Source organism: Coturnix japonica, chromosome 2, assembly GCF_054131305.1.
Source record: "Coturnix japonica strain WE chromosome 2, WE-NBRP24, whole genome shotgun sequence".
Taxonomy (NCBI): Eukaryota; Metazoa; Chordata; class Aves; order Galliformes; family Phasianidae; genus Coturnix; species Coturnix japonica.
Genome location: NC_140664.1, coordinates 16,665,682 through 16,678,439, shown reverse-complemented (window position 1 = coordinate 16,678,439; position 12,758 = coordinate 16,665,682). Strand labels below are relative to the sequence as shown.

The window sequence follows — 12,758 nt, the reverse complement described above, 5'->3', positions numbered from 1 at the left end:
TAGAGGAGTTGATTTGAGTGTACTGTTTACATCAAGTAACCCTCAGAAATCAGCACTCCAAAATGCTGACGTTAAACTCTGATTTAATTGAGCAGCTGCTACGAGTGAATAGGAGTTGAGATAGCTCAGCACTTTGTTCCTCTGTTCTGCCTGCACACAATAGACTTGGCTCAACAAGAGCATTTTTTATTAAACAATGCTTTCATTTGCAGCTAGATGTAGCATATAATTGCATCGTGCTCTGATTGGAATATAAGAACATTAATTTACCATTCTGTGTTTGTAAAGTCTATGGCACAGGTAGTAAATATAGTAATCTTACTTCTGGCCTCACCATCTATAGAACACACATCTTGAGGCAGATGTCACTCACGAAACTGAATGCAGGAGATAAAGTTCTGATTGTTTAAAGAAGTCAAACAAAGAATGCAAGTATACAAATGAACACCACAAATCAGATGGTATTTGCAAAAAGAAAGAAATATGTGAGAATACACTGAGTTAAGTTCTACTACAAGTCTGAAGTAACTCCATGAGTTGTGAGGATGAGTGAGGCCTTACAGCTGACCACCACTAACATGAGTGCAGGGAGTACCTGGCTGGACCAGCACAGTGGTGGTTTTCCTCGTGGCAGGAAAGTCTTGGGAATAAAACTAAGGCAAACCAGCAAAAATATGTACTATGCCATCTGGTCTTGCTTTTGCAGTGGTGAAGAACCCTGACAACTTTAACTGTTAGAGGACTGCCCAGAGAGATGCCCCATCCCGGAGGGCATTAAAGGTCAGGTTGAATGGGGCGCTGAGCAGCTTGATCTGCTGGGTGGCACCCAGCCCACACCACAGGGTTGGAACTGGCTGTGCTTTAATGTCCCCTCCGACCTAAGCTATTCTGTGATTCTAAGGGATCATTTTCATCCTCCTTAGTGAAGGGGAGCAGAGATGTGAGAAAGCTGTACATCAGTGTACAGTGAAGAGGCTGCACAGAGAGTAACTAAACCCTCTGAACTGAAGATAAGCTCACAGGTACGTGCATGTATCTTGATATTAAAAGGAACCAGTGTCCCATGTGTTCTGGTTGCAAAAGTTAGCAGAGATCCAGGCATCAGCCGCTCCTTCTTGCAGCTGCCAGCGTTCAGCTCTGGGACTGGCAAACACCAGCTCGGCTGGGAGCAGATGGGCGATTCCGAGGTCTGCCCGACGTGCTTCTATGGAAAAACGAAGAAACTCCTTGGCACGATGTGAAGTCTCTTTGGGACGGGCCCTGAGGAGCGGATCCCGCACCCGCCGCTCCCTCACAGCGCGGAGCTGCCTCGGGCCGCACCTCCCAGCCCCGCGCTGGCGGCCCGGTCCCGCCCGCACCCAGCTCCGGCGGCGGCGCGGCTCCTTTAAATGGAGGCGGGGCCGAACCCCAAAGTTTTCTCAAGTTGTGAAGCGGGGCCGACGGAGCTGCGTGTGCGGACTGGAGGTGGTCCCCGCAGCCTTTAGGAGCCCCTCGGCCATGGACTACCTCACCGCCTTCACCGGCAAGGGCGGCCGTTTGCTCCGCGGCACCGCCAGCCGCCTTTGGGCGGCCGTGCCCGGTGGCTTCCGCCAGGTCCGCTTCCAGGACAGCGTGAGCTGTGCGGTCCCGCAGTCGGCCGAGCTGGCGCCAGGTACCGGCGAGGACGGGGCTGGGGGTGGCCGGGCCGGCCGAGGGGCAGAGCCGTGCGACCCTCCAGGCCGCGCCGCCTCCCTACTGCCACCCGGCGGCGGGGCCGGCCCAGAGCGCGGCCTGTCCGGGGCGGAGCGGGGGTCCGTCCCCGTCCCGTTTTGGGAGAGCCGGAGGGAGGAGGAGGGGGCCGCGCGGTGCTGCCACTGCCGCCTCGCTCGGAGCTTCTCCGGACGGGTGGCGGCCCCGCGGTGCTGGCAGTGTGGGAAGCGGTCCCGGGCTATGGAGGGGCGGGGGAAGGCGGCCAGGGGAGGCCGTGGGCCGAGGCCTGGCCTTGTGACACCGCCCGGCGGCAGCCTCAGCACCTGCCCCAGCGGGGCCGCCCGGCGCTGCGTTCCTGCGGGTCCTCCGCGTGGTGCTGGCAGTGCCGTGGTATTTACTTTCGCTCACGCCTCCCACGCGCCTGCTGGTACTGCTGCTGATTGGGGCAGAAGTGACTGCAGGACGAGCTCTGGGTTGTGCTCTCCCTCCTGCACAGGGCAGTTCCTCCTGTCCGCGTGTTTCTGGACAACTTGCAGAAGTACTTTAGAAAGATCAGAAGTTGTACATCTGCCTTTTAGTGGTTCACCGGATCGGTGGGGAAGCAGCAAGTGACTTCTGTATTAATCTCTGGTCTTATCTCCCCCCTTTCTTCACTGTGTTGTCTGTAAGGGTATTGCACCTAGAGTGGCAAGTTGTGCTGCAAGGAACAGAGCAGAAGTGTAGGCTGTGTGTGCCCGTGGAAATAATTCTGCAGGCTGGGCAGAAGAAATAACCTGTGCCCTAAGTAGTAAAAGTGGTGTGGCTGAGGACTGCTTGGAAGGAAAGCTGTATGAAGCTGTTTGTGAAAATGTCTTGCAGAGGTCTACAGGGTGGTTTACAAGTAGTTACAGTGGTTATTTTTTTTCCTGTATCAAGCAGCTCTGTGCTGTAAGTGGGTGATCACATGTTTATCATAGTCTGTAGGTATGACTGAAGTCAGACCTCTGTTGAGTAGTAATGTTGAAGACCATTAAGTTTCATTGTTCCTTCAGCTATTTTGAATAAGTAAAGCAACTTTTTTAGTTGCGAAAAACAAGATCTCACTGCAGCAGCTGAGTGCCTGTGTGGGCTGAGATGTAGATGATGCTGTCCTTGTGTTGGTTCATACCTAACAGAAACAATCATAGATGACCAGCTATATTTACAGTACTACGCTTTCTTGCCTTATTTCTCCCCTATCTAAACTCATAACAAAGTGAGAAAGATGTCAATGTATTTCAGCAATGAGATAAAATACCTTGAATAAGGCCTCCACTCTTAAATGGTTGTTAACAAAGACTGCTAATGTTATTTCTCAGATGTGAAATTGTGGTAAGACTCTTCAGGTGTCTTCAGGCAGTTTCAAGGCCGGGTGTTCAGCTGTTGAAAAGTCTGCAGTATCTCCTGTAATACATGATGAGTTGGAGGGAGAAGCTCCTGTGGCTGTTTCTGCTTCCTGCTCAGGGTCAAAGGATTAATTTGGACTGCATTGTAATATCTTTCTTTTCCCTTCTGGCTTTGTGCACAGAGTGTATTTCCCAAAATATTTTTAGTGTAATATTTAATGTCAGCATTAGTGAAGGGTGGTTACTGTTCTGAAATGCAATATGATTTTCTGCATGCACAGAATCTGACTTTCCTTTTCACCAGAGCCATCCTTTGAGTTGTCCTAACCTAGGCAAAGCATGTCGTGTGTGGCAGTTAGATCCTTGCTCTCCATGCTGTCTTCTTCACATGGTTTAGGTCACTTAGAGGCAGAAGCAAAATCTCATCAAGTTTAGAATCTTCATGTAGCAAGTGTTTGGGCTTTAGAAACTGCCTGTGCCATGGTGGTGTGCTGTGCTGTGGAAGCTGTTTCAGTGGTTACAGTACTTAAAGTAGAGGTTGAATATCAACTCAAAGGTGGGTACCATGAACTTAACTTAAACATAAGTGTCAAATTCTTACTGTTCCCAGTGTTCTGGATTCAGCCCTGTTACTACTGCATTTCCCCCTTGTAACTTTCCAATTGAACTCTTCAGTGCTTATTTTCTATACATGGTTCAGTTACGACCATGCTTGTTTTTTACTTAGAATAGTTCCTCCATATGTAAGCTTATTCATACTTCATGTGAAATGGGCCAGCCCTTGATTTCTGAAACAAATGTATCTTTGTTTTCAATTCTTTTTGTTTTTACGTCTTAAAGTATCTCAGCTTTGTTCCTGTAATACCACTAAATTTGTATTTAACGTTTTCTTATTTGGCTTTGAACATATGCAGTGCACTGTAAGATATCTAAATTCAGGGAAGCAATTCTGGTCAAATGCTGTATTTTAATAGGTACTGTGAACCTATATCCTTCTTCAGGTGTGTGCTGAACAGATTCTGTCCCTTCCTGAAAGGGAGAAAGGCGAGGTCAGGAGACTGAATAGTGCCCTAGGAGGCTGTAAACCTGTTGGACCAGTTAATGTTGTTTGTATCAGCAAGCATGCCACTGATGTAACTTTACAAATATATCCTGTCTTCTGATGAATGTGGTAAAAGATTAAAATTAAAAAAAAAGTGCAAAGAGAAACAGGAATTCTAGAGAAGTACCCAACTTTAAGACCAGTGCTATCAGTAATTTCAGCATATAGTTCCTTGCTGGTAAGTATGTGTGGCTTAGATTTAGAGGGAAAACGTAAGAACAGAAACTTAGAATCACAGACTGGGCTGGAAGAAACCTTAAAGGGTATCTCATTCCAGCTCCGTGCCATGGGAAGGGACACCTTCCACTGGATCAGGTTGGCCAGGGCCTCATTCAGCCTGGCCTTGAACACATCTGGGGTTGGGGTATCCATGGCTTCTATGGGCAGCCTGTACCAGTGCCTTACCATGCTCCGAGTAAAGTATTTCCACCTTGTATCTAATCTTAACATGCCTTATTTTTATTGAAAGCTGTTACTCCTTGTCCTGTCACTACACTCTCCAATGAAGAGTCCCTCCCCAGCTTTCTTGTGTGCCCCCTTAGGTACTGAAAGACCACAGTGAAGTCTCCTCATATCCTTCTCCAGATGAAACAGCCCAAGCTCACTCAGCCTTTCTTCATAGGAGAGGTATTCCAATCCTGTGAGCATCCTTGTGGCCTCCTCTGGACTTGGTCTAACAGCTCTATGTCTGTTTTGTCCTGCTCTCCCAGAGCACGGTACTCCAGAGATTCCAAAAATGTCTCACAAGGGCAGAGCAGAGGGGGGAAATCGCCTACCTTGCCCTGTTGATTACTTCTTTTAATGCAGCCCAGGATACCACTGGCCTTCTTGTCTGGAAGTGTGTGTTGCCAGCATATGTTTAGATTCTCATTAACACCTCTCCAGAAACTCCTCAGGGTCTCTCAGTCCATTCTCTGTCTGCATGTCCTGACCCAAGTTCAGGACTTTGTGCATGGCCTTGTTGAACTTCATGAGATTCCTATGGGTTCACCTACTAAGCCAGTCAAGGTCCCTCTGGATGGCATCATTTCCTTCCATTGTACTCACTGTACCATGCAGCTTGATAGCCGTGTAGCTTTTGTCATCTGTTGGTACATATCATAGATGTTCATATAGTGGAGTGATGTGTATTTTTCTTCACTTGAAGATGAGACTTGAGGCTTTAGGGAATGTGTGATTAAGGATTATCTTCACTGCAGAATTATTAACTTGAACTTTCAGTTTGATTTGAGATTAATTCATACTGAACTTACTGAAATGAGCCAGCAGCGTGTCTTATAACTTAATACACAGATCACAGAATCAAAGAATGACCTGGGTTGGAAGGGACCTCAAGGATCATGTAGTTCCAAACCCCTGCCTGGCAGGGCCACCAAACATACACATTTACTAGATCAGGTTGCCCAGGGCCCCGTCCAACCTGGTCTTGAACACCTCCAAGGACGGGACATCCACAACCTCCCTGGGCAGCCTGTTCCAGGACCTAACCACTCTCCTAGTGAAGAACTTCCCCTTAACATCCAACCTTAATCTTCCCTCTTTTAACTTAAAACCATTTCCCCGTGTCCTGCTATTGTCAGCCCTTTTGAAGAGTTTACTCCCCTCCTGGGAGTAAGTTCCCTTCAGGTATTGAAAGGCTGCAATGAGGTCACCCTGCAACCTTCTCTTCTCCAGGCTGAACAAGCCCAACTCCCTCAGCCTGTCCTCATAGGGGAGTTGCTCCAGCCCCTGATCATCTTCGTGGCCCTCCTCTGGACCCTATCCAAAATCTCCACCATTTGCTTAATCTGCTACAGAAGAGAGCATGACTGGCAGTATAAGGCGCGTTATTTTGCTGCGTCTCTGTGACCCTTGTGAGACCATATGTGTATTACTGTGACCTGTTTTGTGGAGCACAGTTCAAGAAGGCTGCTGCAAAACTGTAGGTCTAGCAGAAAAGGACCAGTGTATTTAGGAGCATAAAGTATATGACCTATGAGGGACTGAGAGAAAGCCTTTAGTCTTGCCTTGAGGAAGGCTGAAGCAGTTCAGGGGTAAAGGGGCATGAAAATTCTCTGCAGTAACAGATAATAAAAGAGGGGGCAGCAGCCACAAGTTCTGGCTTGGGAGGTTTAAACTGGACAGTGTAAAGAATTTCTTTAGGAGGGTAGAACGTGGCTGGTACAAATGACAGGCTGATTTTCCATCAGTTAAAGTTTTATTTCCTTGAGTCAAGCCCCAGCTGACCTGATTTGATGTTGACAGCACCTCTGTTTTAAAGTGTAGTCTGGAATAGATGCACTGAAGAATTTTCTTCCTGGTAATAGTGGTCTATTACTCATAGCCCCTCCCAGATGTTCTCCACTCATGTCTGTGGTCAATTTGTGAAGGGAGGAGCCAGACTGCGCGAACAGTGTTGACTTCCTGCAGTGTATCTTTAAATACAGAAGGTGAAGAAATGAGAATCAGTCATTCAGAACTCCCTGGTTCAGGGTATCCTCTCACTCAGTCTGCTGGGGAAATTGTTCTTGCTGCCTTCTTTTAAAGGCCTTGTGTTGTGTTTTCTCCCCTGGGTTTAATTGTTTGTTCAGTTTTCAGCCAAGTGGCCTGTGGATTTATTGACACTTCTTCCATATCAGCTCTTGGCTGATAACAATACACAGTTTATCCAGTAATCCATGTGTCTTGTACCTGCTCTGTACTGCAAAGGAATAGCAGTAGAAATACAGAGGGCAGAGTTAGGGCATGTAATAAAGTCCTACTTTAAGTTTTGGGATAAAGCAGTAATAAAATTAAATTCCACCTTTTTTTTTTCTTTCTTTCTTTTTTTTTTTTTTTTTTTTAAGGGTCTCTTATTTTCTCTCTTTATGCCACTTACATGCTTAACTTCTAGGAACTTAAGTTTAACAGATCTGTGTTAAAGCACGGTAGGAGCTTCAAACTGAGGAGCAGCAGTTCTCCAGGCTTTCTTGGACTTCATCTAAATCAGCGTGTATATGTAAAATGTACCAGCACCCTTTAGTAAGACATCAGTGCTTCTCTCTCACGTCTGAAAATACTTCAGTTGATAGAGGCATAAGAAGAAAATGTAATCTTGGAACATATCAGGCTGATGACTCAGTCATCTTGTGATATGTTAATATAGGCACAATCTTTTCAGACTTGTGTGCTGCTGGTTTATATCAGAAATTGTGTTCCCTGTGTATGTGATATTAAATGATCTTTTGCTGAACTTTGTGCTTTGTACTGCTATGCTTCACCTTATTTGCTTTCTCCAGCCTTTTTGGCCTCATGTTGCTGTCATCATCTTCTACTATTGATGTGCCATCAGCTTCCAAGTCTGTTCTCTAATGTGTGATTAAATTGCTTTTAAAACTAGTCCATTGGGAACTCATTAGTATATCCCTCTGTTCTGTTAATTTGTTTCTCTTTTCCCTTTATCTAGTCTTTGGCACAGTTCACAGTTTTTAATCCAGTCTTTACCACGCAGTAGGGTTCTGATATGGATGTTTTACTGAAGTGTAGTTTGTGTTCTGGTCGTTTATGGATTAGTTTATAATCTAGGTACAGCTCATTCTAGTAACACATCCTTTGTACTGCACTTTTTGCTTTAGCGTGCTGTGCTAGAATTAACTGGAAAAAGAGAAAAATGCAGTTTTAAAGCTGATGGGGTCAGACATGGAAAGGTGGCTTACATAGCACAAGGAACTCTTTTCCATATAGGGCACTGCTGTCCTTTTGAACTCCATAAGGCTTCCTTCAGCCTCTTCTTCCAGTCTGTCTCCATCCTTTTGAGTGGCAGTCCTATAAAGCAGTATGTTGACTGCTCTCCTCAGTTCAATGTCATCTGCAGATCTAGCACGTTAAATGTGTACAGTAAGGTATCTACAGAAGCATTGATTATGATTTCACATGCGTAGCAGATCTATTTGCATATCTGCAGAGCAGTTTTGGAGCACAAGTCTTCATCATCAATAGGATAAGCTCCCTGGTTTTGAGCTGGGGGTGAGGGGGGTAGGAGAGCAGGGAGGGAGGTATAGAAATGCCTTTGGTTTAGATGTGAAAAAGCCAGGTGTAAAATCATAAAACTATGGCCTAAAGATTGCTTGATTTTTGCTACTTGCTGTTCAAACTGCATATGTGCTATTGTGTCGATTTGGTGTACAATGTTCAAATATCTGAATGTGAAGGACAGTTAACTTGTTCATTTCCAAGCATCTCTGACTTCCTTTCCCGTCTTTGTATTCATCTCTTTTTAACTTGCATGTTTCATTGTCACATCCATATGATCTGCAAAAATGTTCTACAGTAGGCGGAGCATGCAGCTGTGTAGTCTCTGATGTATTAAACTATATACGTAGACTTAGGTGGAACAATGAAGGAAGCTTACTAACACACCCTGTGGCATAATCTGGAAACTCAAAGCATTTCTGCTTACCCTGACTGTGAAATGTTCTTTCAGAAGAAAGTTAGTGTGGCATAAGTGGCAGAAGGGTTGCATGTGGAGCTGGTTGTAAGTCTTCTGACCTTTTGGAGAAGTGCCCTGCTAATACAGGATGCCTTAAATCTGATTCTGCTGAATGTGGTTTGTTGTTGGTTGGGTTGTGTTTTTTTGTTTTTAATCCTCAAGTCATGTGGTTAATTATTTTTGCTTAAGTGCTGTACACCTGACTGGATAGCAGAAAGAGGACCCTGTGTTACCAGGGGGGATCACTGGATGAATTGGTGTTGAGTTCATGTTGTAAGAAAGAGCTTCTATGAAATGCTTGAAATGCTGATGTAGCATTAACATGGTCTTACACGCAGTTAGTTTGGGGCTCTTCATTAAGGAAAAATGAAGAAAGAATCATGAGAGCAGTGATAAGAGTTTTGAGAACATGACTGGCCAGGAAAGACTGAGTCACAGTGTGAGAAGCAGCTGCTTAGCGTGAGCGAGAGGACTGAAGAAGGCATTTTTTGTGGTGCTGTATTGGTCTGGGCTGCTGAAACTTCATCTAGCAAGCGTGTAACTCCTAACATCTTGTAGCTTACTTTTGGGTCTCTTTCCTTTTACCCCCCTGCTCCCTAAGACATGGGGGGATAACTGGAAATAGTGGTCCTTATCTAACAGTGGAAGCAGAGGAGTCAAAGGCTCTGCTGAGTTGCAGCCCCTCCTGTATGAAATTCAGGGGCAAAGTAGGGGAACATCTCCAAGCCTTATGCGTTATAAGGATTTCTTGAATGTTTTCTATAAAAAACCAGAAAGATTTTAAAGATCTAATTACTACTGAGTAGAATGAATCTAATAAAAATATACTATCAGTTGTTCTTCAATTAGAAAATAGTGTCACATGGTGCTAAACAACAACGTATTAGAGAATCTTCCAAAGCAAGATTACTTTTCTTACTTCCCTATGTGAATCACTTCTTAATCTTTACCCCATATCACAGAATAACAGAATGACCTGGGTTGGAAGGGACCTCAAGGATCATGTAGTTCCAACCCCCCTGCCTGGCAGGGCCACCAAACGTACACATTTACTAGATCAGGTTGCCCAGGGCCCCGTCCAACCTGGTCTTGGACACCTCCAAGGACGGGGCATCCACAACCTCCCTGGGCAGCCTGTTCCAGGGCCTAACCACTCTTCTAGTGAAGAACTTACCCTTAACATCCAATGTAAATCTTCCCTCTTTTAACTTAAAACCATTTCCCCGTGTCCTGCTATTGTCAGCCCTTTCGAAGAGTTTACTCCCCTCCTAGGTGTAAGTTCCCTTCAGGTATTGAAAGGCTGCAGTGAGGTCACCCCGCAAACTTCTCTTCTCTAGGCTGAACAAACCCAACTCCCTCAGCCTGTCCTCATAAGGGAGGTGCTCCAGCCCCCTGATCATCTTCATATGTTCTGTCTGTGTTTTTTTGTTGTTTTATAAGATCCTACAAAAGATTGCCCTTGACAAGCATTTTACAAGTCTGCTACCTTGCTCTCTCCTTAAACTCGCACAAATCTAATGTATAATGTACAGTTATTCTTTGCAAGAATAAAGTCTTTTTTTTCATCTTTTTTATGCTACTAAGCTCAGCTACTAATTGCAAATAATTTCAATTGGTTGATGACTTGTTCAGCTTGCTCTATTTCCAAGGATACTTGTTTAAGTATTAATTTTTCTCACTTAGAAAGTAGTCTTTAGCTTCTGTTAACTGTTAAGATCAAAGTTCCCTTATCTTCACACTTTATTGGTCTCATGTCATTTTGCACTCTCTCCTCTATATCTTTCCAGTGCTAGTCTGGCAGGTCCTACGCAGTTCAAATACTTCCTTATTTGTGGATGTGACACCTACTCTTCTTTTTTAAGACTTCAAGGTGTGGTAGAGACACAGTCCTACCGAATAGCAGTTTAGAATTAAAGCATCAACTCAAATGCTATAAAATGTCTCATTTTCATAGGGTCACAGAATTGTAGGAGTTGGAAGGGACCTCCAGAGACAGAGCCCAGCCTCCTCCTACAGCTTTCCCCTGCAGCACAGGTGGGCATCCAGGCAGGCTTTAAGTATTTTCAGAGAAGGAAACCACTCAACCTCGGAGCAGCGTGTTCCAGTGCTCAGTCGCTCTGACAGTGACGTTCTTCCTTGTGTTAGTGTGGAACTTCCTGTGTTACACTTCCTGCCCTTTGCCTCGTGCTCTGTTACGTTTCAGCAAAAAGAATCCACCCCCATTGATTTGAATCCCGCTCTTTAGATGCTTATAAACGGTCGTGAGGAAACAGTTATGAGTTTTGTTTGTATGAAGCACTATTGCTACAGATCTGGTAACATTTAACAAGTGCACTTCCTAAGCACACTGACTTCTGAGGTCCTGCATGACTCAGTATGATTAATGGTGTTAGTTCTTTCTTACACCTGAGAACATCAGCCTCTTGTAGCCTAGCAGGCTCACTGTTGGCTGGTTGCATGCAGCTTACTAAGATGAACTCGTGTGGAACAGAGTTTTCACCAGGAAAGTAAATTAAAAGATAAAGCTGATTCACATTGGTTCCAGGGTCTTCTCAGACCCCTGCATCCAGCTCTGACAGTTGTTTCAGCTTCTTGCCTCTTAGAGCACTAGGAATATGAGAATGGCTGAAAGATTATATGACTTTTCTTTGAAAAATAAATAGCCTATGTATTGAGTGTGAGAGTTTTAGAGGCTTTACAATATGCCATGGGGGATGTAGAATGCATCTCTCTGCTACTCTGGCTCATTTCCATAGTTGAAATACTACCTAGTTTAGTTTATGACACTTTTGGTGACATGCACAGATTCTCATTGAACAGGTAGATAGCTTATCCATTTGGTATGGATAGAGATTTGGAGTCTAAATAGCATTGTCCTGTGCTTGGCCAGCCAGGTAGTTGGCACAAAGGTAGCTAAGTGCTACCTGCATTTGTCTCTTCTTGCCCCAGGGGGGGAGTTAGGTCAAAGTCAGAAGTGAAGCATCCTGTATTCAAACAGGGAGCAGGAAATAACACTGTCATAGAGGGAAAGAATTAAAGTGAGCGCTGAAGTAAAGGTCAGAATTATTGCTGTAGGCATTCAAGGTAAGGCACATTTAAAAAGGAAATTAGAAGTATATATATGTATTTGCTTCTGGGTACCTTGTGCTGAGAGTTCTCCTGGGACCTGCTTTCCTTGCTTGTGCTTGCAGCAGGTTCTTTCCCTGCCCTATTTGCTGTTATTTTTCTTAGGTTACCTGGGTGTACTGAAGACTGATGCACAGTGAGTCCATCTGCTTTGAAAAGCAAGTATGAATTAGGGAGTAAAAAAGATACATATATGCAAATTAAGTGTGTATATATGCATATAGAAGTTTTGCAGTACAGGATTTGTATATTTCTAGCTAATGGTGGCAGGTAAAGATGCTTCTTCCAATAGAGACCTACTCAATGGGTAGATTTTTAAAGTACGTGTGGGGTCCTGAGTGAATTCATTTTGTCTCACTGTATCTTTTGATTTTTGTGTGAGAGTATTTGAACTGGACTGCTGTGGATAGAAAATGAGGCTGCCGGTGAAGTTTTAAGAAGACTGGAAAACAGCTACAGGTCTAGTGGCTGTTGGCAGTGTTTCACAGCTTGCCAAGATTACATCTGTTGTGCAAGGGCAGGTAGGAACTGTGGCAAGAAAAGACTTCTCCTTGAAGAGGAGAATGTTTCTTTTAGGCATTATTTATTTATTTATTAAGATATAATTAGTAATTTAGGGAAGAAGTACCTTTGAATGTAATGAATGAAGATGCCAGGATGCAGAGCTACAGTTTTGCAGACAAAGAACTCTTAGAGGGTGTTGGAAAATAGGCTTAACATCTTCATTATTGATCATAACTATTAAAACTTACCATAATTAGTCTCTGTATCTTGTGAGTATGGGAGCATTCCTGCTCGATTAATTATGAGGACTGCTCTGAAAGTAATGCCTCCTATGACCCCAATGTTGGGGTCAGTGCTGGTGATATGACAGTATAGGTTGAACCTTCCCAGGTCCTATATCAGTTGGAAGATTGGAGCACTTTGCCAATGTTGCCTGGACTGTCCTGCAATACCTGCCATATAGCCTAGATTCAGAGCCTGCTGACTCCCATTAGTTTGGGCTGATGAAAGACTGACTATAAGGGAA

The 12,758-nt window shown here is 44.6% G+C and overlaps 1 protein-coding gene across 23 annotated transcripts in view; it reads left to right on the top strand.

Moving 5' to 3' along the window:
- OXR1 (oxidation resistance 1) overlaps nt 1–12,758 on the top strand; it is a 226,494-nt gene that overhangs the window by 159,532 nt on the left and 54,204 nt on the right. For 7 of the 23 annotated variants that reach the window (XR_014942466.1, XR_014942465.1, XR_014942467.1 and 4 more), the window contains exon 1: nt 1,115–1,651. The exons of the other annotated variants lie outside the window; for them this stretch is intronic. Coding sequence is in view for 4 of the 7 variants with exons in the window: in XM_032442878.2 (XP_032298769.2) it covers nt 1,207–1,651 (445 nt within the window). In the remaining 3 variants the exon portion in view is untranslated. Of the gene's footprint in view, nt 1–1,114; nt 1,652–12,758 lie in introns of those variants that run through there. 23 annotated transcript variants of the gene reach the window in all.